Below are 27,366 nucleotides of genomic sequence, written 5' to 3'. Positions count from 1 at the left end.
TCATCTGATGCAGCACTCCATCACTCTTCTTCTTGGTCAAATAGCCCTTACACAGCCTGGAGGTGTGTTGGGTCATTGTCCTGTTGAAAAACAAATGATAGTCCCGCTAAGCGCAAACCAGATGGGATGGCGTATCGCTTCAGAATGCTGTGGTAGCCATGCTGGTTAAGTGTGCCTTGAATTCTAAATAAATCCAGGACAGTGTCACCAGCAAAGCACCATCACACCTCCTCCACCATGCTTCACGGTGGGAACCACACATGCGGAGATCATACGTTCCCCTACTATGCGTCTCACAAGGTGGTTGGAACCAAAAATCTCAAATTTGGACTCATGAGACCAAAGGACAGATTTCCACCGGTCTAATGTCCATTGCTCGTGTTTCTTGGCCCAAGCAAGACTCTTCTCCTTATTGGTGTCCTTTAGTAGTTGTTTCTTTGCAGCAATTCGACCATGAAGAGGAAGTCTCCTCTGAACAGTTGATGTTGTGATGTGTCTGTTACTTGAACTCTGTGAAGCATTTATTTGGGCTGCAATTTCTGAGGCTGGTAACTCCAATGAACTTATCCTCTACAGCAAAGGTAACTCTGGGTCTTCCTTTCCTGTGGCGGTCCTCATGAGAGCCAGTTTCATCATAGTGCTTGATGGTTTTTGCGACTGCACTTGAAGAAACTTTAAAAGTTCTTCATGTCTCAAAGTAATGATGGACTGTTGTTTCTCTTTGCTTATTTGATCTGTTCTTGCCATAATATGACTTGGTCTTTTGCCTAGGGCTATCTTCTGTATACCCCCCTTACCTTGTCACAACACAACTGATTGGCTCAAATGCATTAAGAAGGAAAGAAATTCCACAAATTAACCTTTACCAAGGCACACCTGTTAATTGAAATGCATTCTAGGTAACTACCTCATGAAGCTGGTTGAGAATGCCAAGAGTCTGCAAAGCTGTCATCAAGGTAAAGGGTGGCAACTTTGAAGAATCTCAAATATAAAATATATTTTGATTTGTTAAACACTTTTTTGGTAACTACATGATTCCATATGTGTTATTTCCTAGTTTCGATGTCTTCACTATTATTCTATAATGTAGAAAATAGTAAAAATAAAGAAAAACCTTTGAATGGGTAGGTGTCCAAACTTTTGACTGGAACTGTACATACTCAGCCATCACCTTGTGACATCTTGAGACGAAGTTGAGACGAAGTTGAGACACGTAGAGACATGTAGAGACCTTTCAAGACGTCTTAAGATACATTTTGAAGGCATGTTTTCGAGCCAGGCAGTACCTCGGCCCACTCTTATCGACAGTCAGTCAGATACTAGAACAAGGATATCAAAAATCTTTCTTGTGCTCCTCTAATGGAATATTTTATTATCGTCATCAGTTTGATAGTTTTTATACATTGGTTCATTTTAATTTGAAGATCAGAAGTGGATGGTATATTCACAAATATTTGAACAGAAACGGGTTAGAGTCACAGTGATGCCTAGGGTTTTTATCTGGTCTTATTGTAGTAGAGCCAGTGGAATTATAACCGGCGCACAGACAACCCCTTGTATGCCAGATATGGTCTTGTACAGCCGACATCCAACCCAGTCCATCAGTAACACTTCATTTATGACCAGGATAGCGATTTAGGATCGGGACATTTTAATCTCTCTTTAATATCAGTTTGGGATGTCTTTCTTTTATGACCTCACAATATTTTGGGATGGAATTTCTGGTGATGAGTATAAAAATGTATATATTTGATATGATTTAATATATGAATATTTGACCCCTGTTTTCCACTCCACCTCTAATGACCTAATATGGATGTTTCACTTTGAGAACAAAAAGTTAGTTCTTTTTTTATTGACCACCAAACTGTACTAAATCCCCATGGTCATGTTTGAATGACCACACGTTTAATGACCATGTATTAAACTCCTGTGGTCTTTCTTTAAATGACCCTACATTTTGTGGGCCGTTTGTGGTATTCATCTTGACCACTCTTGTATTTAATTCTTAATACACAAGGAAATTCAAAAGATGAAGTGCTATGTGTTCACAACTAATTTCAGTAAGTGCTCGGGACAAATATTGTGAAAAAAAAAAAAAGATTCCTCCCCAAACCCTTCATTTCTAATACATTTCTTTAGGGTTTCTGAATTAAACTGTGGCATTTCCCAAAGTATGTCCTCTAGTAAGACAATAGTTTTTACACCTCTCCCACTTCACCCTATGACAACAACATGACAATATAATAGGAATAAGGCTTTCATCTCATACACAGCACAGCGTCTTTAACTTTCACAACACTTCATTCTGTAGGACCATTTTCAGTTTCTACAAGACTGAAAACATTACAAAGTGACCAGCCAGTAGAGGTATTGTACGTTCCCCTCTCATACCTTTCTTTCCCAGACAGAACAGTCTCAGAGTGGAATGGAATGTATCTGGGACTCTCTCACTCCTCTGTGCTTTCAGTGTTTCAAACCCTCTTCAGCGGGGTTCACTTTATGGAAGGAAGGAGTACCCGAGATGTGTTCAAATATCATTTTGGGCGTCCATGAGATAGGCTCAGACCTCTATATTTCCACTATTGTGTCAGAGTATGATTTCTAACTCTGTTTAAGAGATGATTCAGTATTTTACACAAACAAGTGAAAAAATGTCATCCATTTTTACCCCTATTTTTTTCATTCACACAGAAGTCAGTCTGACAGGCTCAGGAGCAGTTGGTATAATACTGAGGATGGAGTAGTGAAGGTGTGTATGGTCCTGTCTCTATGTACAATATGGCTTTTCTGAGTGGAAGAAAGAGACATGAAACACTGCACAGTCATTTAACAGCAGCGGAGAGAGGATATGGTAGAGCAGAGAGGGGGACAAAGCTTGGACAGCTAGTGGGGTAAAGTCAAGTGTCAAAGTCCACTTTGAGTGTCACCCATCCTGTCACCTGTGTTGGACACCATCTGACTCCCCATGGAAGCTGTGCAAATGGTCCTTTGTTCAGTTTCCCAACCCCACATGTCCCGATGTCCTGCCCCCATGTCTCTCTAAAGCCCCTCCTCTCTTTCAGTCCTCCTCGGACCCTGCGGCCCCCCTCAGTCCGTTCATACAGAAGGGGTTGAAGGGATTGTCCGAGGCAGAGAAGCCACTGAAGGAGGGCAGGCCGGCCAGCCTCTGGAGGTGGGGGAAGAAGGCTGGAGGTCCCTTGTGGTGGTCGGAGCGCAGCCCCTCAGCACCGGGGTGAGAGGGGGGCAGCTCTGGGGGCGCATAGCGGATGGTACTGGGGGCGTACAGGCTCTGTGGCCCCTGGGGGCCGAGGGTCAGGGGGTGGAAGAGCACCCGTCCTGCAGCACCCCCCGCTGCCAGTCTCTGCAACAGCTCAAAGTCAGGCCCGCCCCCCCGGCCTCCAGACAACATTCGCCGCTCCTCACAAGGTAGAGGGGAGGAGCCGGACATGGGAGGAGACATGGCGGGGGAGGGCGGGGTGAAAATACCTTTGGGTGGGGCTTCACTGCTGGAGGAGGAGTCTGGGATAGGGGTCGGGGGACTGTCGCCGTTCAGGCTGCCGCAGGGGGTGTGTGTGTGCGAGGGTGGGGGATGTGTGTGTGTCCAGCGACCCCCTGCAGCCAGTGCCTCATGTTCAGTCTTGATGTTGTGGGGACCAGAGAGAGGCGAGGACACTACACTCTTAAGGTGCTGGATTACCGCACGGCCGTTGTGCACCCTGCCACCCCTTTCGCCCCTCACTGGGGTCTCCCCACCTTGTTTCGAAGGCCCCTCCTCTCGTTTGACCCTCGCGCTATCTCCCCCCTGCTCCCACGCTCTCTCCTCTCCCTCGCTCTCACTGCCCAGGTCTGAAGAGGCGGACACACTCCCCTCTCTCTGGCGGAACTCTTCCAGGCGACGCCGCGTTTCCGGGGGAGCGCCTTCAGAGTCAGACCGCAGCGGACGCTTCCTCCTGTCCCCTGACTGGACTCCGGGATTATAGATCTCTCTCAGTTTAGAGTCAGGGTCACCTTTACACACAGAGCTTTTCATTGGCTGTGGACCTGGGGAGGGGAAAAGAGTTAGATATGTTTTTCATGAGGAAATATGTGGATGTGTCATTACATTTACGTTTTAGTCATTTAGCAGACGCTCTTATCCAGAGCAATTAGACAAATTGTTTACCTAGTGGTCTCGGGGATTCGAACCAGCAACCTTTTGATTACTGGCCCATTGCTCTTAACCACTAGTCTACCTCCCATCCCATCAAGTATGTTTGTGTGAATGATTCAATGTACACCATAAATGTGTGAGTGATTGCGTGTGTGTGTGCCTGTGTGGTTCCCTACCCCGGGCTTGTGGCGAGAGTTCCGAAGGGGAGGAGCTGGCTTTCAGACGCTCCGCCCTCAGACTCTCTGGGAGCTGCAGCAGATCCAGGGGAGTGTCTGGGAGCTCTGTTCGACTGAGAGAGAGAGAGAAAGGGAGAGAGAAAGGGAGAGAGAGTAAATAAAAGACAATAAAGTCCCCTTTTACAGCTCTTAGTGTTGCAGCAAACCACTGTTTATGACTCCTGATTTAGCAAGATGGGTGCAGGGAGTACTTCACAGAGAGCCCTATATGGTCGTAGATTAAATTGTGTATTTTGTTTTGTCTCCCATCAACTTCCTTCCAACCATTACCATCATCTATCAACAACAACCAGCCTCTTCTCCATGAATACCCCTCATCAGCTACCCCAACCCACAATGCTGTATCCAACAACCCCCCCCCCCCCCCCCCCCAATTGTACGCACACACACACACACACACACACACACACACCAGCAACCCCTGCTCTCCCATAGCCCGCCTCGCTCCACTCAGGAGCCCACCCGTAAAGAACAGAGCCCAGACAGGATCAGTGGGGGCTGCTGCTGGAGAAGTTAATGAGCTCTTGTAATTACAGCACTAATGAACTAAAACACCATTCAGACCCAACATTCTGACATCCATTTGTTGTAATTATAAAGCGCTGCTCCAATTAGTATTGTAATTCAGCCTGTTCCTCTTGTTTTTGTCTGACTCCTCTCTTGCTCTGTGCGTGCACGTGTGTCTGTTTGTCTTTGAGTGTGTATGTGTGTTTAGGAGCTGGGGGGTTGTGGCTCCTGAGACAGAGACAAAGGAAAATATAGAATTTCCTTGAATTCATGTGTGAATACTTGTATCATATCGGTGTTTTAAATGAACAAAACTTCACATCATTCTGTAATAAAATGTATATACTGTCATTAGGGTTTAGTATATACAAATGACGGTAGACTGAAGGAGTGGGACGCCTTGTCTAGGAGCGTAATGCTGGACGCGTTGTGCACCGTGTTTGACCTGCTACTGTGGCGACGGGGCTGACTAGCGACGGGGATGACCAGCGACGGGGCTGACCTGATGACGTAGTTGACCCAGATGACGTTGCGTTCGTGGGGGGCTTTGTGGTTGATGGAGACGGTGGCACAGGACTGGACCCACAGATAACCCCCTCTCCTCTGGAGCCAGCGGTAGTACCCGGTCACCACCTGACCCTTCCTCAACACTGGGGGGGGGGACAGAGAGAGAGAGGATGAGGGTAAAGAGTGGGTTGGCATAGCACTACAGGACTTTAGCAGCAGAGGGCGCTGATTGCAAAATATGAACTTAGTCAAAAATGTTAGCAGTTCAAAAGGCACAAACACACACACAAAAAAAACACACACACACACACATACAAAAACACACACACACACAAAAACACACACACACACACACACACACATGCACACACACACACACACACACAGCGGGCAGTGACTCACAGTCCTCATGGCTCTGTCTGATGTTATCCAGGTCTTCTACATGGATGAAGTGGTAGCAGGTGTGTCCCACCACCTCTGCCGGGCTCAGGTCCATGTACTCTGAGATCCTACAGGGAACAACGATGGTATTATCCACGTGATGTAAACACAGACACACATACGCATACCATCTTAACTGAATCAAATACACCCACATGCATCTTCACAGTACCACCACATGTGCACCCCGTGCAGACATCTGTCCCTGTGTGTTGCTGTGTCGTTGTGTCTCTGTAGCTGTACCTGTTCTCGCAGTAGGTGACCTGCAGGTCCATGTTGACCCTGAAGACAAACATCTGGCTCTCCATGCGCACCTCGTTCAGCGTGGAGGGAGGGAGCGTGTGCGCAAGGGCCACCAAGCCCATTGGCCGACGCACCGAGCCTGGCACCATGGCAGGGCGACAGCGGATTTGCCCAGTCACATGGATCACCTGACAGAAATAGAATAGAGTTTACAACAACCTGCATGGTTGTGTATGTACAGTGTCTCTAAATGAATGGTGAGGTGTACATTACTAGAGTTGCAAAAGTCTTGTAACTGTTCAAAATGTCTCTGATTATCCAGAAATTCTGGTTGGAAGATTCCTGGGTTGACGAGGGAATAAACAGGAAATCTGGGAATCCTCCAACCAGCATTTCTGTAAAACCAGGGAATTTTGTGAAAGTTGCTGGAATTTTGCTACCCTATACATTACACACAGTCTTCATGATTTCTAGGAATGGAGAGTTTGATATCTCTATACATTACACACAGTCTTCATGATTTCTAGGAATGGAGAGTTTGATATCTCTATACATTACACACCGTCTTCATGATTTCTAGGAATGGAGAGTTTGATATCTCTATACATTACACACAGTCTTCATGATTTCTAGGAATGGAGAGTTTGATATCTCAAAATATTTCTCTTACTCTGACCTTGTAGCCCGAGGACTTGACGTGGAGGCCTCTCTTGGTGAGGGTGGACTTCATACGGATGAAGAAGCCTCGGTCAGGCGGTTCGTTCCCTGGAGAGAGAGGGCTTGAGGGGGCTATGGAGAGAGACGGGGTGGTGGGACAGAGTTAACTTAGGAACAGTCACATTTGGACCACATCCGTCCAGGCCTGCAGACATGTACGTGAGACGTACCAGGCTCAGGGGTCCCTGCCAGGGAGGATGTGGAGGCAGAGCTGGAAGCGCTCTCAGGGGCCACGTGGCAGCCAGCCTCGGCCCTCAGGTGGGGCCTGATGCCCAGACGCTCAGCCATCTCCACATGGTCCGCTGGGTGGATGTAGTCAAACACACTGCTGCCCATCAACTCCACCTAAACACAATCAAATGTAGGGATGAGACAGGTTGTAGCGCAGACACCACGCACGCATGTCACACACACACCCCTGAGTCGGGGGCCAGACACAGATTACAGTAATACACATATGAAATCGAAAGGATAAAAAAATCTATTTGGTGATTAAAGTAAGCGAAGAGACACCAGGGATACAGCATCTTTGAAGGTCAGATTTGACTATTTTAATCCGTTCATTCATTCCCTATTAATTCATAGGCATGAGCGTATCCAGCCCACTCCCGGAGAGGGATAAAGACCACTAACACCTCCCAGCTATCATCCTCCTGCATCATAGTATCCTACTCTAAACATTTAAGGTAATAATAACAGCATTTAAGGCTCTGGCATGGCATCCATAAAAACACAATGAGAGCGGGTTAGATTCCATTCCATTTGATAAAGCGCCTGCCTTGCTCCCGGCCTGCCTGCCTGCTTCCTGCCTGGCTGCCTGCTCCCTGCTTGGCTGCCTGCTCCCTGCTTGGCTGCAGCCTCACACCCTTGTCTGTAGGACAAACCCATTTATTAAGGATTAGATCCATTTAGTGTGGGCTTTATGGGATTTCCAGCAGGCCTTCAAGGACATCACAGCCAGAGAGCTGAGCGAGGGAGCACAGATTAAGTGTGAACAAAGAGAGAAAAAAGGACGGCTAGCTCCTCTAAAGTGTAAAAAAACAGAGGGGAAGAGGAGGGGAGTAAGTAAGAGGGATCAGCGGAGAGATAAAAGTTTTAAAACAGCCCGGTGTTAATGAGTTGCTAGAGCTAAACGAGACGTAAACGGACCCGAATCTCCTGGCAGAGACAGGAAGTCAGCCCTGGAGTACACCAGGCTTCCCACAGTTCTTTTGCCCACCCTCAGTAAAGGGTAATACAGACGTCTATGGTACTTTACCTGTCAGTCTACAGTCACAGGGAGGAGAGAGAGAAAAAACTATTGGGGAAAGAGGTAGCTGAAAAATAGAGGAAGAGAGAGAGAGAGTAGAGTGAAAGGAGAGCGAGGGAGACAGAGAAAGACACAGGTATAGTGTGTGAGGTGGGGGTGGAGGGGTTGAGAGAGGGGGAGACCTGATATAAATAATAGCAGGGTGCTTTAATATGTATGAGGCATCCGGGCAGTCGTCCACAACACACTCTCAGCCCGCTGCTGACGGATGGAAGAGGAGAGAGGGAGGGGGAGTGATGGGGGCTGCATACTAACCAGTCCAGGATCAATTCCCCCATCCTCCATTCCTCCATCCTACCTCCTGCCATGTAGCAGGTAAGGGGGGTTGAGTAGTAGGACCTGGGGTCCTGGGTTCAGAGCTGGCCTCTCCGGCCAGGAGAACTGGGGTGAGGGACATGATCACCTCCAGGTAGCAGGGGAGCGGACGGTGGGCTGTGCCCTTGGTCAAGGTGCCTGACCTGGGCTAAGCCTGTCTAAGAAACCCCACTGTCTGGAGAGGGTCCCCGTGGGTAAGCCGGGGCAGAGGGGTTAGGCTGGGGGACAGGACAGGGCGGTCCACAGGGAGATACATGCCCTCCAACAACAACCACCAGTTACATTTCCCTTCTCACTTGTTTTTCTTCTCTCCGTCTCTCCTCCCTGAGAGACGGGGATTTGTTCTATTAAAGTGTGCATGCCCTTTCTCCCACCTACATCCCTCTTTCTGTCTCTCTCTCTCTTTTTGTCTTTCAGTCTTTCTCTCTCTGTCAGTTTCTAAACGTGGCAGCGTGTGTTTTGGAATTAAGGTAAATCTCGATTGTAATTTCGTTTTAAGGCCGGTGGGTTTAGTTCTGTTTGAGGAGATTTGACTAGTGAGGCCATCTGTTTAATGAATAAGAATGGCCTTTGTTGTTTACCTATTCAGTCCCGTGATGCATTTCACTTCAACTGCACATTTAAGCTCTATTTGCATACCAAAATCCCCAGTGCGCTGCTTCTTTCTCTCTATCCATTGCCATTTGGCTGTGTAGTCTGTTCACATCTGTTCAGATATATTTCATAATTAGATTTTAAGTTTGTGTTTACCAACAGTTAACAGGAGATATACCCGACTGTGACGCAAACAAACCGGCACTTGCACACGCTAACACACGCCACTACTAGCCTATCTCCAGGACAGTCCAATCCAACTTGGGCGGACTCCCAATCACACCCAAATTCCCCCTTTTAACATCCACTCAAACACCACCGCTATTGTAATATCCTCCCTCTTTGCGCTCTCTCATTCTGTATCCTCCATGTTTTTTCTTCCAAACATATCTTATCACTGCCCTCCTCTCCTCTCCTCCTCCTATCTGTCTCCCCGTCCCCCTTGGTGTTTTTTCTCCTCCCCACAATCAATGGGGCTTTTAAGATGCCTATCGATTTGCTCCCCTAGACAGGGGCGACACTTTGATTGCTGGGCCAGTAATTACTGTTATTATTTATGCATCTGGTCGAAATGGCAGGTCTTAACATTCACAGTACAAGAGGCCACAGGCAATCAACAGAGGTGAGCACCTGGAGGGTGGGGGGGGGGGGGGGGGGACGGACTAGAGAGACAAGCACAAGAGAACAGTCAAAGACATCTAGACACACACAAAGGTGGGAACACCCCCAAACACATTACAACATCTGATATGAAAAGAGAGATGATGGGAGTAGCCTGTATGAGTGGCAATGTGAGTGACTGAGTGTCAGTGTGTGTGTGTGCATGTGTACAGAAGGCCTTACCTGTGAGAGGCCCAGGTAGATGGAAACAGTCTCTGATATGTAGAGGAATCGTCCCTCCGAGCTTACCACAAACACAAAGCCGTCCAGAGACTGTGGAAGCAACACACACACACACACACACACACGCACAGCCAGACAGACAGACAAATTAGAGCAATTAGTGTGTATTGAGCAAATTACAATGAGCTGCTGCCTGCCGCTGGAGAACCACCAACAACCAGCCCTTCACCGCTCAGTCTCTCCCACCTCTCCCCCCCCAACTTCAACAGTCCTGTCTGGCTGGCTCCTCAGGTACACACGACACACTACTGGTAAACACCACCAGCCTGTTCAGAGAGTCAACAAGGCACATTAAACACAGAGCTGGCAGACACCAGCAGAGCTGTTTCAATCAGTGTTAATAACAGTAGGATGGCATGGTGTTTCCTGTTGTGTTTGTCTGCTGACCAGAGACACCGGTAGGTAGGTAGAGACAGGGAGTGGTGATTATGATGATAAGTGATAAGGTATACAGCCACCCTATTAGGAAGGACTCCTTCACAGAATAATATTTGTTGTAATAACAAGCTTCCACACAACTGAGTAGTGGTGTGCTGGGAAGCTAGGGCCACTTTGCCCCGAAGAAAGATTGCTATTTTGGCGGCGGCGCTAAAGTGGCGGTAATTTATGCAACCGACACATTCAGTATGCAAATGCGGTGGCCGGGGGGTGGGGCGCGGCGAGCCCGGCTGAATGGCGGAGAAATAAAGTGCAATTATCAAGCTATTACTGACAGAGGTACGGCAAGAGGAAAGAATCCTAGCGTGTTCTGAAGCGCTAATTTGATTTCCATCAGTGCCGTTCCCCCTCAGAACGTTCGGCGCAGACGGCAGTCTTTTGTCTTGGCATACCTCTCTCATTCAGGACATCCTATACACCCCGCCTCTTTCACTTCTATCTTCTTTCCCTCCCTCGCTTTATCGCCCTCTTTCTCTTTTCTGTACTCCACAGTCATTTATTGGTGTTCGGCGGTCATTGATAGTACTACGGCGGGGCGGCGCCGGCTGTTTGTTTTTTGTTTTTTTTACGAGTGTTGACTCGCTGGAGCGCAGACGGTTAGCGAGCACTGATCACGATGAGACATCAGAGGGGGTTCACGCACGTCTGTAAACGCAGGAGGGAGACGTGACACAGAGAAGCAGCATCCCACTGTCAGACTGACACGGGAAAATAAATATGGCTACCTTATCCCATGAACAATTGCAGCATGTTATAACAAGAATCATATTTGCGTGGTTGAATATTTGACTATTTTTGGAAAAACATTTAAATAGATTAAACATGGCAACAAACAAATGTTCAGAGAATGTACCTCTTGAATAACCTGTCTAAATGTGTACTATTCTCAAAGACTGTTTGTTCTCAATGACACGTGTATAAAGGTTCATATAACAAATCCATTTGAGATGAAACACGGTGATTTTAGAGGAGCCTGTGTGTGTGTGTGTGTGTGTGCGTGTCCGTGTGTGTGCTGTTTACCTGTAACAGGTGTGCTCCCAGGTGCTGTTCAAACATGTCAGTGGCCAGAGAGTGGGAGGAGCGTCGCACTGCAGGGACACAGATCACCACACAACAGATCAACACACACTGATCAACACAGATCAGAGACACGAGGCAACTAATCACTTTTAACAGATGCTTCATTGTTAGCCTGCAACTTGAAGTTGGTCCTTGGGAAATGGCTGTTTTTAACACACACACACACACACACACACACACACACACACACACGCTCGCTCCACACAGCCTCACCACTCCTTATGCACCCCAAACACAAGCTATCACAGAAGCATTGCCATCAAAGTAGAGCTGTTTACAGAGGTAATTACAACTGACAGGAAGAGAGAAATAGAACAAAAAGAGACGGAGAGAGAAACCGAGATAGACAGCGACAGAGAGGGAGAAAGATGGATAGAGATTATGTGTGTGTGTGTGTGTGTGTGACTGTGTAAGAGGGAGAGCGAGAGAGAGAAAGAGAGGAGAGAGATGGGGGATGAATCCACAAATCACGTTTTTACCGTTTTATTTCATAAAGAGTGTGTGTGTGTGTGTGTGCGTGTGCGTGTGCATGTGACTCTACCAGGTTTGTTTTTGAACACTGTGCTCTGAGCAGGCAGCGGCAGTGTGTGTCTTAATGTGTGTGTGCATGCGTGCGAGTGCGTGTAGGGAACGCCAGACGTCCATGTGTCGTTGCAAGGCTTTGGGAAATCAATACACGTTATGACAGCAAAATGAAAGTGCTGTTCTGGGTTACAACTGAACACGGAGGTGGGGGGGGCACACATCCATCCCCCATCCGTCTCTTTGTCGTGTCCCTGCCATCGGTCAGCCAACAGAACAGAAGGCATTCCAGTAGACTTGTACACACATACAAATCCCCCACCACACACACACACTCTCATAAATACACAGTTGCCGGACAAAGCCACAGTGCCATTGTGAGATTGGGGTCCCCTTGTGTGAAAGCGTAGGAATATCAATGAGGCTGGTCCATTCAGGCTGAAAGGGGGTCTGGGGCTGGGGACCTTACAGCCACAACTCAGAAGCTAACCCAGAGGGGGAGGGGACCCTGTCGCTCTGCCTGCCTGCCTGGACCCTAGTGGGGAGAGGGCTGGCCCACTGGGGGTCTGGTACCAACCCCCATCATCATAACACACAGCATCGCATCCCCCCCGTGGGTCCCTGGAGATGCTGCTGGTGATCAGTGGCGATGAATACTGTCAGGGGGCCTGAGGAAATGGTGGGTGTGACATGAGGCCAGTGGGGCTGACGGATGAGTCTACACACAGATCCATTTACTACAGTCACTCCACCCGCCTGCGTGCCATGCCTGGGGTCACACAATTGGGTGGCCATGAAACCAAAACAGCCTCAACAGGTTGTGTGTGTGTGTGTGTGTGTGTCATAGGAGAGCTCTTGGGGTACTTTCTATCACATTGACTTTTCATTAGCTTGGCTAGATTTGCGTGGTTTAATTTCATTTGAGGAATGGGTTGAAGCGTCCACGTTAATTACAGTGTGACTCGCAGGTCAATGTTGGGGTCTTCCTGATGTTCTGCACTGATAGAAGAGCGACATTTGATTGCTTGATTTTTATGCTTCTGTTCTATACATCATTTAGTCCAAGTTCACTCATCCTCCCCACCTCTCTTTTTTTTTTTTTTTTTGTTACTTTCCACCCCCTAGCTGTCGACTTTTTTAAAACAAGTTATGAAGTTTCCACGGGAACCAAATACAGTCAGGTCCAAAATGATAGGCACCCTTGAAAAAAATTAGCAAAAAAACGAGTAAACAAATAATACAAATACTGAGCTATATTGTATGTATGCAAAATATTTGTTGACTATTATAGTATTTTATACCATTAAAATTGCTCAGATAAACAGTTTGAAGTCATATTTAGATTTTCTCAAAAACGTATGGGTCTACATTAGTGGCAACCTGCTTTCTAATACCGTTCAATACCTCACCATGCGAGGATAACAGCACTGAGCCTTTTTCTAAAAACAAAATATGAGATTGGATAACATACAACATACAAAAGGCCTAGTGGTTAGAGCGTTGGACCAGTAACTGAAAGGTTGCTGGTTCGAATCCCCGAGCTGACAAGGTAAAAATCTGTCGTTCTGCCCCTGAATAAGGCAGTTAACCCACTGTTCACCGGTAGGCCGTCATTGTAAATAAGAATTTGTTCTTAAAACTGACTTGCCTAGTTAAATAAAATAAAATAGTGCCTTCAGAAAGTATTTTTATTTATTTTTTTATTTAACCTTTATTTAACCAGGAAGGGCTCATTGAGATTTAAAATCTCTTTTTCAAGAGCGTCCTGGCCAAGATAGGCAGCACCAAGTCATTACAAAAATTACAGACAGACATGAAAAACTACAAGTAATCTAGTAAAAACCATTGAATTCACAAGAGTATAACAATATCAAAAACAGCAAATTAAAAACATTGACAGGTCAGGGAATCAGCCTCAAAATCCTTCATCAGTGATTTAAAAACACCAATCGGGACAAGTTCTTCCAGTTTAAAATTATTTTGTAAGGCGTTCCAAGACGATGGCGCAGAGTACATAAAAGACCTTTTACCAAATTCAGTTCGGATATTTGGAACAGTTAGCAGGATAAAGTCTAGCGAACGAAGAGAGTACCCACCACATTTCTGAACAATAAAAATGCCCAAATAAAAAGGTAGTAAACCCAAAATGGCTTTGTAAATAAAAGTATACCAGTGACTGAGCCTACGAGTGACTAGAGAAGGCCAGCCAACCCTGGTATATAAAGTACAGTGGTGCGTAAGGGTTTTGCAGTTTAAAATAAATCTCAAAGTGCCATGGTAAAGAGTGTCAATTGATCTCAAACACTGAGCGGAAGCATTCATATATAAAATATCCCCATAGTCTAGTAAAGGCATAAATGTAGCTGATACTAGCCTCCTTCTGGCTTCAAAAGAAAAACAGGCCTTATTCCTAAAATAAAATCCCAATTTCAGCTTCAATTTTTTTGTAAGTTGTTGAATATGCAATTTAAAAGAGAGGCCGTCATCAATTAGAATTCCAAGATATTTATATGAGGTTACAACCTCAATCTCCTTGCCCTGACAGGTAGTAATAGGTGATAGGTTCAGAGGTCTATTTCTTGCATTAGAAAACACCATTAGTTTAGTTTTGTCAGTATTGAGGATAAGCTTCAATTGACACAAGGTATGTTGAACAGTATAAAAAGCAGTTTGCAAGTTCTGGAAAGCTTTTGTAAGAGATGAGGCACAACAGTAAATAACAGTATCATCAGCATAAAAATGAAGTTGTGCATTTTGGACATTTTTGTCTAAATCATTTATATAAATAGTGAATAAGAGAGGACCAAGTACAGAGCCTTGGGGCACACCATTCAGGACAGACAATTTGACAGACATGAGCCCATCAAATTGAGTGCACTGAGTTCTATCAGACAGATAGTTAGCAAACCATGCAACTGCATGCTCCGAAAGACCTACACTCAACAATCTCTGCCTTAGTATAGCATGATCAACTGTATCAAAAGCCTTAGAGAGATCAATAAAAAGTGAGACACAGTGCTGTTTTTTGTCAAGGGCTTCAGTGATATCATTTAAAACCTTCATGGCTGCTGTAATTGTGCTATGCTTCTTCCTGAAGCCCGATTGGTACATTGATAAAATAGAGTTAGTAAATAAAAACTCTTTTAGCTGTTCACTTACAAGGGTTTCAAGTATTTTCACCAGGGGTGACAGCTTTGAGATTGGCCTATAATTATTTAAAAGAGTTGGATCTCCCCCTTTTAAAAGTGGTAGGACAAAAGCTGATTTCCAGATCTTTGGAATTTCATTACATTCCAGGGTTAGATTGAACAGATATGTAAGTGGTTCAGCTATGAAATCAGCTGCCAGATTTAAAAAGCAGGGATCCAAAAGATCAGGACCTGCAGGCTTTCTTTGATCTAAGGATTTCAGGGCTTTATGTACCACCTGCACTGAGAATGGCAGAAAGCTAAAAGTTTGACCAGCTCTCACTGGTTCATCCACACAGGGTTGTACAGAGACAGAGGACACTGGTTCATCCACACAGGGTTGTACATAGACAGAGGACACTGAATCAAACAGCCTACCAGATGATACAAAGTGCTCATTGAAACAATTCAGCATTTCAGTTTTGTCATATATAGCAACAGAGTCCTTCAAAACACATGACGGTAATTCATTAACATTACTGTTACCAGACATAGACTTAATAGCATTCCAAAACTTTCTAGGGTCATTCAGGTTATCAGTGGTAGCAGACATAAAATATTCAGACTTGGCCTTCCTGAGAAGAAAAGAACACTTGTTTCTTAACTGCCTAAAAATAAGCCAATCAGCATCAGAACAAGATTTCCTTGCTTTAGCCCAGGCTAGATTACGGTCGTGAATAATACAAGACAGCTCAGAAGAAAACCATGGATTATCCCGCCCTTTAACCCTGAACCTGCGGAATGGTGCATGTTTGTTTACTATTTGGAAAAAACCATCATGAAAGAATATCCAGGCAGTTTCCACATCAGGGATAAGCTCAATCTTGCTCCAGTCAAAATAAAACAAATCATGAAAGAAAGCCTGCTCATTAAAACACTTCAAATTTCTCTTACGAATAAAACGTGGATTTGTCTTTGGAACCTTAGTATTTCTAACAGCAACAACAGCACAATGGTCACTTAAATCATTACAAAAAACACCAACCGCAGAATATTTATGTGGAACATTTGTCAATATCAAATCAATCAGGGTAGATTTCTCTGGGCATTTAAGATTTGGGCGAGTGGGTGAATTAATCAACTGGGTAAGATTCATAGAATTACAAAACATTTTTAAATCATCAGACACCGGCTTTAACCAACACCAGTTGAGATCACCAATCAAGATCATTTCACTGTAAAGAAGTTTAGACATAAGGTGCGTCAAAGAAGAAAATGCATCACCGAGAGCAGAGGGGGGTCTATAACAGCCAATCACAGTTATAGAGAGGCCCTTTGAAACCTCAATATTCAAAGCAAGAAATTCCAACTGTTTACAAATAGTTTCAGACTTTGCCACACTTACATGGAATTTAGATTTTACATATATAGCCACACCCCCACCTTTCTTAACCCGATCAGTGCGATAAACATTGTAACCACTTATACAAATATCCTTATCAAAAACAGACTTGCTGAGCCAGGTTTCAGAAAACACAATTACATCAGCATCAGTTGATTTAGCCCAAATCCTAACCCCATCAATTTTTGACAACAGGCTGCGTACATTTAAATGAAAAATACCAAAACCAGATCTTGATTTAAAATCAGAGGGGGTTTGGAGACATTGCATATCAGGGCCAGGGTTAGGTTGCACGTTACCTGATATCAACAACAGAATAATAACTAGGCACCTCTGTTTAATAACCTTGCACGGCTTCTCTTTTTTAAGAGACCTACTGCAAGCGAATTCTACAAGTGCGTTTCCAGACAATACAAAACAGTCATTTAAAACCATTAGACTTTGGTAGTGACACAAGTTCGTACTGTTCACATCATGACACAAATGCATCGGCACTTGGACGAGTGGACCGAGTGAAAAAGAGCGAGTTCCTGCATACAAAATGTCTAATGGACGCGAGAGTACATTGTCAGATGTACTCACCCTGCGACAATGTTCGTTTTCTCCAGAGTTCAGTAAAGTCAGTGCACAAAGCAATACCACGTAAATTGTCATTTTCTCTGACAAAAAAAACAAGAGGCCAACGAAGGTAAGTGGAGAGAGGGACAGCGTGTATGTGAATCAATGTGAGTGTTTGCGCGTGTGAGTAGATTGGGTGTTGAGGGAGATCGAGAGAACGGGTTGAGCTGCCACTGACAGCCAGGCAAAGAGCAAAAAGGAGCAGCTTGGACAAGACACTCCGCGGACGAAGGAGGAACTCAGGCCAGCCAGAGATAGGGTTACTTTGGTAAACTTCAAGTAATGAAGTGCCAAGTTGAGGAGGACCCGTGATCTTTACACCAGCAAAAATGAAATAGTTTGCACTACACAACAAGGAAGTTACGCAACCATAAATAAATAGATTATTAGTAGGTTAAAATGTACTAGTCACAAACAAACGACTTGACATCCTGCCATCTTGGATTTGTTAGATTTTGTGTCACACACAATAACCCAGAAATTAACTTTATGTCTTGAATACAAAGCGTTATGTTTGGGGCAAATCCAACACATCACTGAGTACCACTCTTCATATTTTCAAGCATGGTGGTGGCTGCATCATGTTATGGGTATGCTTGTCATCGGCAAGGACTAGGGAGTTTATTCACACCCCTTGACTTTTTCCACAATTTGTTGTGTTTCAGCCTGAATTTAAAATTGATTAAAATTAGATTTTGTGTCACACACAATAACCCATTATGTCAAAGTGAAATTGTGTTTTTAGACATAAAAAAAAAAAGGAAAATTAAACGCTGAAATGTCCTGAGTCATTAAGTTTTCAACGCCTTTGTATTGGCAAGCCTAAATAAGTTCAGTAGTAAACATGTGCTTAAAAAGTCACATAATAAGTTGCATACAAAGGATACAGGCATCCTTCCTAACTTGCGGGAGAGGAAGGAAACCGCTCAGGGATTTCACCATGAGGCCAATGGTGACTTTAAAACAGTTAGAGTTTAATGGCTGTGATAGGAGAAAACTGAGGATGGATCAACAACATTGCATTTACTCCACAATACTAATCTAAATGACAGCGTGAAAAGAAGGAAGCCTGTACAGAATAAAAATATTCCTAAACATGCATCTTGTTTGCAATAAGGCACTAAAGTAAAACTGCCAAAATTGTGGCAGAGAAATTAACTTTATGTCTTGAATACAAAGCGTTATGTTTGGGGCAAATCCAACACAACACATCACTGAGTACCACTCTTCATATTTTCAAGCATGGTGGTGGCTGCATCATGTTATGGGTATGCTTGTCATCGGCAAGGACTAGGGAGTTTTTTAAGATAGAAATTAACAGAATAGAGCTAAGCACAGGCAAAACCAGGAAAACCTGGTTCAGTCTGCTTTACAACAGACAATGGGAGACATATTCACCTTTCAGCAGGACAATAACCTAAAACACGAGGCCAAATATACTGTACACTGGAGTTGCTTACCAAGACGACATGAAATGTTCCTGAGTGGCCTAGTTACAGCTTTGACTTAAATCGGCTTGAAGGTCTATGGCAAGACTTGAAAATGGCTGTTTAGCAATGATCAACAACCAACTTGAAGAAATTTGAAAAGATTTATGTGCAAATATTGTACAATCCAGGTGTGCAAAGCTCATAAAGACTTAACCAGAAAGAGTCACAGCTGTAATCACTGACAAAGGTGATTCTAACATGCATTGACTCAGGGGTGTGAATACTTACAGTACATTCAGAAAGTATTCAGACCCCTTGACTTTTTACACATTTTGTTACGTTACAGCCTTATTCTAAAATGGATTACATTTTCTTTATCAATCTACACACAATACCCCATAATGACAAAGCAAAAACAGGTTTTTAGAAATGTTTGCAAATGTATACATAAAAAAAACTGAAATACCTTATTTACATAAGTATTCAGACCCTTTGCTATGAAATTCGAAATTGAGGTCGGATGCATCCTGTTTCCATTGATCATCCTTGAGATGTTTATACAACTTGATTGGAGTCCACCTGTGGTAAATTCAATTGATTGGACATGATTTGGAAAGGCACACACCTGTCTATATAAGGTCCCACAGTTGACAGTGCATGTCAGAGCAAAAACCAAGCCATGAGGTTGAAGGAATTGTCTGTAGAGCTCCGAGACAGGTTTGTGTCGAAGCACAGATCTGGAGAAGAATACCAAAACATTTCTGCAGCATTGCAGGTCCCCAAGAACACAGTGGCTTTCATCATTCTTAAATGGAAAAGTTTGGAACCACCAAGACTCTTCCTAGAGCTGGCCGCCCGATCTGAGCAAACTGAGCAATCGGGGGAGAATGGTGTTGGTCAGGGAGGTGACTAAGAACCCGATGGTCACTCTGACAGAGCTCCGGAGTTCCTCTGCGGGGATGGGAGAAACTTCCAGAAGGACAAAAATTCTGCAGCACTCCAGCAATCAGGCTTTTATGGTAGAGTGGCCAGACAGAAGCCACTCCTCAGCAAAAGGCACATGACAGCCCGCTTGGAGTTTGCAAAAAGGCACCTAAAGGACAGACCATAAGAAACAAGATTCTCTGGTCTGATAAAACCAAGATTGAACTCTTTGGCCTGAATGCCAAGCGTCACGTCTGGGAGACTAGTCAGGATCAAGGCAAAGATGAATGGAGAAAAGTACAAAGAGATCCTTGATGAAAACCTGCTCCAGAGCACTCAGGACCTCAGACTGGGGGCGAAGGTTCACCTTCCAACAGGACAACAACTCTAAGCACACAGCCAAGACAACGCAGGAGCTGCTTTTGGGACAAGTCTTTGAATGTCCTTGAGTGGCCCAGCAAGAGCCTGGACTTCAACTCGATCGAACATATGAAAATAGCTGTGCAGCGACGCTCCCCATTCAACCTGACATAGCTTGAGAGGATCTGCAGAGAAGAACGGGAGAAACTCCCCAAATACAGGTGGGCCAAGCTTGTAGCGTCATACCCAAGAAGACTCGAGACTGTAATCACTGCCAAATGTGCTTCAACAAAGTACTGAGTAAAGAGTCTGAATACTTATGTAAATGTGATATTTCCATTTGTTATTTTTAATACATTTGCTAACATTTCTAAAAACCAGTTTTTGCTTTGTCATTATGGGGTATTGTGTGTAGATTGATGAGGGGAAAAAACTATTTATCCATTTTAGAATAAGGTTGTAACGTAACAAAATGTGGAAAAGTCAAGGGGTCTGAATATTTTCCAAATGCACCGTACGTAAATGAGAGATTTATGTATTTCATTTTCAATCATTTTGCTAAAGAGTCCAAAAACATGTTTTCACTTTGTAATCATGTGGTATTGTGTGTAGATGGGTGAGAAAAAACATCTACTTAATCCATTTTGAATTCAGGCAGTAACACAAAATTTGAAATAAGTCAAGGGGTCTGAATACTTTCTGAAGGCACTGTATTATTAGAGATCTTAGACCCTCCATACAGAATCTTTCCAGTTGATATTCCTCACCTGTGCTTATGGACTGCCCTCTTCAATTCAAACAACAGATTCTCAATGCGGTTCAAGGCCGGAGACTGAGATCGACATTGCACATTGTTGATTTTGTAGCCAATTAACCATTTCTTTGTGGATTTTGATGTGTGCTTGGGGTTATTGTCTTCGCTGGAAGATCCACTAGTGGCCAAGTTTCTAAAAGAGGCAACCAGGTTTTTGGCTAAAATGTCCTAGTTCTAGGTAAAGTTCATGATACCATTATAACCTTGACATGGGTGCCAGGACCAGTGGAAGCAAAATAACCCCATAACATCAAAGATACACCACCATATTTTACAGTAGGTATGAGGTACACATTTGGGAGGGATCTTAGACAATTCCACTGCTGTGCGTTGCCAAAGGACTGTATTTTCATGTAATTTTACCACAGCATCGGTTCAAATCCAAGTTCCAATGCCTTTTAGCAGACTCCAGAAGTTACATTTGTTGGATGACATGAAAATAGAGCTCTTTGGCCACACACACCAGTGGAATTGTCTAAGATCCCTCCCAAATGTGTCCTACAATCTCGTAAAACAGTTCAGAAAATGTCTCAGTGAAAGTTTTTGAAAACAGGGATGGCAATCATTTTTACCCCTATATTTTTGAGAAAAAAATCATTTCTCTTTCTCTGAGCAATTGTTTAAAATAATATCGTTTTCCATTTTTTTTAAGCATACACTATAGCTTATTCTATTATTTATTTGATACCGTCTTTTTTTTGCTCATCTTTATCAAGGGTGCCAATAATTTTGGACCTGACTGTAGATAGATAGCCGTGTTTTGTCTCTTTCTTACTCAAGTTTACTTATGCTAGTTGTCTTTTCATATGTGAACCTCATCAGATAGCAACTTGTTTACTGAGCTCCAATTTTGATGGTTATCCAAGAGTGTGCGTGTGTGTGTGTCTGTTATCCCTGTAGGAACAGTTTGAGACGACAGACGGGCGAGAAAGAGCGGCCATAATCGCAACGTCCTTCTCCACCGCAATTATCCTCTCACTCTGCGATCCCTCTCTCGCTCGCTCCCTGTGTCTCGTTCTCTGTCGCTCCTTCTGCGGTCGACCATAATTTGAGTGCAATTAACTTCCCTTAAAAGCCATCGCCACTTTAAACGCTGAGAATTAGGGGAGAGGCAGACATTGTGAAAGTGAAGGAGAGAGACAGAGGAGAGGTGATCAGGAGACGGTAAGACAGAGAGGGGGAAAGAGAGAGAGAGATGACAGAGAGATAGAAATGAGAGGCAGACTAAAAGTCAAGAGACAGCTAGACAGAGAGAGAGAGAGACGTGAGTTTGACCTCACAAACAGTTGGTCCCTAATTGCTGGATGTAGTCCTTAGAGGATCTGAGAGGCTTGTGTTGTCTGTCAGTGTATTCGGTCATGAGAAAACATCTCTACAATATTGTAAAACGGCTAAATACTGAGATGTTTCTGAAAATAGACAGGTTCATATTTGGCATTTCTACAGGGTGGAAGTCATATCTGAAAAAGAGATTCTCTCAAAAGCTCAAATCACCTGTGCATATACAGTAGTCTTGAATAATACATTCAATGAAAGGTTCAGGACTAACGCACGCTACTGTAGACCCAACCCCCACCACAGACACAATTTGTGAAGAAAAAAAACATTTTACTTCACTGGTCCTCTCCCTTTCTACCACTACTTATTTTCCTCTTCACCACCTCCCTCTCTCTCTCTCTCAATTCAATTCAATTCAATTCAATTCAATTCATTTGCTTTATTGCCATGACGTAACAATGTACATATTGCCAAAGCTTATTTTGGATATTTACAATATAAAAATTAAAATGAGAATCAAAATTGTCAACGGGACAACAGTAACAACAATAACCAAGTGTCAAAATAACCATACATTGAACAATAACAATAAACATACAGTAGAGTACATGTGCAGGTTGATTGGTCTGTCAGACACTGTCCCTCAACTTATGGCAGGCAGCAATGTAGTGTGCTGCCAACCCACAGCTCTCTGCGTCCTCCCCCAACAGGACTGGTAGCCTACTCTCATCAGAGAGGTCTTTGAAACCTTGAATAAGGGTTTCAAATTTGGGGAAATGACACTCTCTAATTGTTTTATATTTTTGACATTTTGTCAGGAAATGCAACTCCGTCTCAGGTTCTTCTGTTGTGCAGTGTTGCACAGCCTTTCCTCTACAGGGAGCCAGGTTTTCCTGTGTCTACCCTTCTCAATGGCAAGGCTGTGCTCACTGAGCCTGTATTTTGTCAAGGTTTTTCTAAGGTTTTGATCAGTAACCATGGTCAAATATTTAGCCACAGTGTACTGTCGATTTAGGGCCAGATAGCACTGCATTTTGCTTTGTGTTCGTACTTGTGTTTTCCAATAAGCAATATAGTTTTGTTTTGACTGTGTTGTAATTTGGTTTATCCTGATTAAATGGATGTTCTGGTCCTGAGGCTTCAGTGTGTTAGTAGAACAGGTTTGTGAACTCAGCCCCAGGACCAGCTGGATGAGGGGACTCTTTTCTTTGCTCAGCTCTTGGCATTGCAGGGCTTGGTAATGATATAAGAGGGGGTCACTGTATTTTAGATGTTTCCAAAACTTAATTGCTCTTTTTTGAGTTTTTATTATTAGTGGAAATTTGCCTAATTCTGCCCTGCATGCATTGTTTGTAGTTTTCCTCTGGACATGTAGGATAATCTTACAGAACTCAGCATGCAGGGTTTCAATGGGGTGTTTGTCCCATTTGATGAAATCTTGTTTTGCAAGTGGACCCCACACCTCGCTGCCGTAAAATGCAATTGGTTCAATGACATATTCAATTTGTTTTAGCCAAATTTTAATGGGTATTTCAATTTGAATTAGCTTTTTAATGGCATAGAATGCCCTGCGTGCTTTCTCTCTCAGTTCATTCACTGCCTCATTCAGGTGTCCAGTTGAGCTTATTTTTAAACCGAAGTAATTGTAGTGTGTGCAGTACTCTATATATTTTGTACCAATTGAGAACTTTGGTCTAATTCCCTGAGATCTGGATCTTCTCTGGTAAATCATTATTTTAGTCTTTTTGGGGTTTACTGCCAGGGCCCAGGTCTGGCAGTACTGCTCTAGCAGGTCCAGGCTCTGCTGTAGGCCATGTGCTGTGGGTGACAGCAGGCATAGGTCATCTGCGAATAGTAGGCATTTAAATTCAGAATTGTGGAGACTGACACCAGGATCTGAGTCTCTCTCTCTCTCTCTCTCTCTCTCTCTCTCTCTCTCTCTCTCTCTCTCTCTCTCTCTCTCTCTCTCTCTCTCTCTCTCTCTCTCTCTCTCTCTCTCTCTCTCTCTCTCTCTCTCTCTCTCTCTCTCTCTCTCTCTCTCTCTCTCTCTCTCTCTCTCTCTCTCTCTCTCTCTCTCTCTCTCTCTCTCTCTCTCTCTCTCTCTCTCTCTCTCTCTCTCTCTCTCTCTCTCTCTCTCTCTCTCTCTCTCTCTCTCTCTCTCTCTCTCTATATATATATATATATATATATATATATGTTAACATTACCACAGCAAGTGAACTAGATAATAAACAAAGGTGAAATTAACAATACAAATTAACAGTTAACATTACACTCACAAAAGTTCCAAAAGAATAAAGACATTACAGGGAAAATAAATAAACATAAATATGGGTTGTATTTACAATGGTGTTTGTTCTTCAATGGTTGCCCTTTTCTTGTGGCAACAGGCCACAAATCTTGCTGCTGTGATGGCACACTGTGGTATTTCACCCAATAGATATGGGAGTTTAACAAAATTGGGTTTGTTTTCGATTTCTTTGTGGATCTGTGTAATCTGAGGGAAATATGTGTCTCTAATATGGTCATACATTTGGCAGGAGGTTAGGAAGTGCAGCTCAGTTTCCACCTCGTTTTGTGGGCAGTGTGCACATAGCCTGTCTTCTCTTGAGAGCCAGGTCTGCCTACGGCGGCCTTTCTCAATAGCAAGGCTATACTCACTGAGTCTGTACATAGTCAAAGCTTTCCTTTAAGTTTGGGTCAGTCACAGAGGTCAGGTATTCTGTCACTGTGTACTCTCTGTTTAGAGCCAAATAGCATTCCAGTTTGCTCAGTTTTTTTGTAAATTCTTTCCAATGTGTCAAGTAATTATCTTTTTGTTTTCTCATGATTTGGTTGGGTCTAATTGTGTTGCTGTCCTGGGGCTCTGTGGGGTCTGTTTGTGTACAGAGCCCCAGGACCAGCTTGCTTAGGGGGCTCTTCTCCAGGTTCATCTCTCTGTAGGTGATGGCTTTGTTATGGAAGGTTTGGGAATCGCTTCCTTTTAGGTTGTTGTGAAATTTAACGGCTCTTTTCTGGATTTTGATAATTAGCGGGTATCAGCCTAATTCTGTTCCGCACACATTATTTGGTGTTTAACGTTGTACATGTAGGATATTCTTGCAGAATTCTGCATGCAGTCTCAATTTGGTATTCGTCCCATTTTGTGAATTCGTGGTTGGTGAGTGGACTCCAGACCTCACAACCATAAAGGCCAATGGGTTCTATAACTGATTCAAGTATTTTTTAGCCAGATCCTAATTGGTAAGTTTAATTTTATGTTCCTTTTGATAGCATAGAAGGCCCTCCTTGTCTCTCAGATCATTCACAGCTTTGTGGAAATTACCTGTGGCGCTGATGTTTAGGCCAAGGTATGTATAGTTTTTTGTGTGCTCTACGGTAACGGTGTCTAGATGGAATTTGTATTCGTGGTCCTGGGAACTGGACCTTTTTTGAAACACCATTATTTTTGTCTTACTGAGATTTACTGTCAGGGCCAATGTCTGACAGAATCTGTGCAGATGTAGGTGCTGATGTATCTTGGTGCTTATGTAGGCCCTCCTTGATTGGGGACAGAAGCACCAGATCATCAGCAAACAGTTACACTGCAAAATTATTGCAGTAAAAAAAGAATTGTGTCACTTGGATGCAGTATTTGCAGCATACTGCAGTTATACTGCACTCGGGCCTGCGGTTGTACATAGTGCACTCTGACTGCAATCTTTTTTCGAAAGGGCAGCGACCAACCAAGCCGCCTCGCGCTATAGTAGACTAATAGCTGCCATAGATAGGTTATTTATCCTCAAATATCATCACATAGTACTTAACTTGACTGCATCAAACCGGGACTAGCTGATTAAGCTCGCTAACGTTAGCTCGCTATGCTAATTGAGGCTGCAGTGCATGAGGTTTCTCATCCTACAGTTGCAACTACCCGAGGCAATCGTATCAGATCCGACCCAGACCTGCGTCATTATTTAGAATTCTGGATCCGGAACCGCTCGGGTCTCGGGTACAGGTAGATGACCTCCAGTCCAGCATCACGCTCAACATTAACGTATGTGCGTGCGTCATACTTTCCCGTTTGCTGAAGGCTGATGTATAGAGGAGAATTACTTCTTCTCCCCCCCCCAGATGGAACTTCAGTATAGATTTCAGACATTAAAAATAGATCAATGGTTAGATGTACTGCATACATACAGCACTGTACGCATTGAGATGTGTGAGGGGGGGACGGCTCCAGACTGCCATAGATGCATTTGTAAGGCTTTGTTAGAACATCTGCTAGCGGATTGAACGCGTCTCCACAGGTGCATGAATGTCAACTGAAGATTGATCGAAGCATTGAATAGATAGATGTGCTTTTCAATGAGATGTCCACGTCTTGCTTTCACCAGGCTTCTTCCAAGGCCGGCTCCTCGAAAAACATATTCACCAAACAATGGTAATAAAATCGCATACAGTAAAGTCTATGAGTCCTTCAAAGACTTTCTTGTAAAATAAGCAAATGTATGGGCATATGAGAACTGGACTGCCATTGTTTGCTAGGTACATACTATCCATATCTTCGTATCTCATACAGTATCAATGAGCTATCATGGGTTCGTCCCATTTCAGGAGGACTTGCTGAGAGTAACAGGGACACACACACTGGCGCAAAAAAATGATAACGCACCCACACAGACAAACACTTCTGCAACCATTGACACACCCACACACACCTAATTGTAGCTGAGTTGTTTCCCTTCAGTAACAGTAGCAATTAGACAACCTTTATAATCACACTCTCCTCATTATATAGCTAATTTCTGTAATTACCATCCGCACCAGGCTCCTCCTTCCTTTGTGCATCATCTCTCTGTCTTTGTGTCTCTCTGTCTGTTTCTCGCTCTGTCTGTCTGTCTCTCTACCTCTCTTTATTTCTCTCCCGGTCTCCCGCTCTCACCCTCTCTCTGTCCATCTTTCTGTCTCTGTCTCTCTCGCTCTCTCTCTCTTTTTCTGTGACGAGGGGGAAGGTCAATCAGGTATAGGGAGATGTGTGTCTGTGCGGTGCGTTGGGTGAGGGACTACATAGAATATTATAGTGCTGTTACAATGCTGATACACCTACAGTAACATTTTCAAACTGCTTTTGTTTGCAGCATTGGTGACTGAGTTTTCCAGTCATTCCAGGTTAAGATCCTGGGTAAGGTAAGGTAAGGGTGAGAGCTCACCTTTGCTGCAGTGGTTCTCTCCCTCCAGCAGGGGGCACCAGGGCGGGTCTCCCTGGCTGGCGAAGGTGCACATGTGCAAGTAGCTGATGGTGAGGCGGATGACCGAGGCCTTGTCCAGCTGGCTGGTGATGGCCCCGGGGAGAGGCAGCATCTTGGCCAGCTCAAAGAACTCAAAGTTCTCCTTGCCGCGACGGGAACGAGCGGCATTACGAGACTTCTCCTTCCGCAGGTTCTGCAAACTGGAGGAGGAGAATG

General features: G+C 44.1%; 1 protein-coding gene across 5 annotated transcripts in view; it reads right to left on the bottom strand.

The window, feature by feature from the left end:
• Nucleotides 1–1,333: 1,333 nt before the first annotated feature.
• The window catches only part of LOC139547707 (neuronal PAS domain-containing protein 1-like), a 43,257-nt gene continuing 17,224 nt past the window's right edge, over nucleotides 1,334–27,366 (bottom strand). For 4 of the 5 annotated variants that reach the window (XM_071356711.1, XM_071356709.1, XM_071356710.1 and 1 more), the window contains 10 exons: nucleotides 27,112–27,350; nucleotides 11,384–11,451; nucleotides 9,866–9,955; nucleotides 6,975–7,149; nucleotides 6,758–6,876; nucleotides 6,088–6,275; nucleotides 5,806–5,912; nucleotides 5,399–5,546; nucleotides 4,330–4,442; nucleotides 1,334–4,044 (listed from right to left, as the gene is read on the bottom strand). In XM_071356711.1, coding sequence (XP_071212812.1) covers nucleotides 3,062–4,044; nucleotides 4,330–4,442; nucleotides 5,399–5,546; nucleotides 5,806–5,912; nucleotides 6,088–6,275; nucleotides 6,758–6,876; nucleotides 6,975–7,149; nucleotides 9,866–9,955; nucleotides 11,384–11,451; nucleotides 27,112–27,350 — 2,230 coding nt within the window. In that variant the 3' untranslated portion in view covers nucleotides 1,334–3,061. The remainder of the gene's footprint in view (nucleotides 4,045–4,329; nucleotides 4,443–5,398; nucleotides 5,547–5,805; nucleotides 5,913–6,087; nucleotides 6,276–6,757; nucleotides 6,877–6,974; nucleotides 7,150–9,865; nucleotides 9,956–11,383; nucleotides 11,452–27,111; nucleotides 27,351–27,366) is intronic. The other variant, XM_071356713.1, reaches the window with a different exon arrangement.

This window comes from Salvelinus alpinus, chromosome 21, assembly GCF_045679555.1.
Source record: "Salvelinus alpinus chromosome 21, SLU_Salpinus.1, whole genome shotgun sequence".
Lineage (NCBI taxonomy): Eukaryota > Metazoa > Chordata > Actinopteri > Salmoniformes > Salmonidae > Salvelinus > Salvelinus alpinus.
This window is presented reverse-complemented; position numbering and strand designations above follow the sequence as displayed.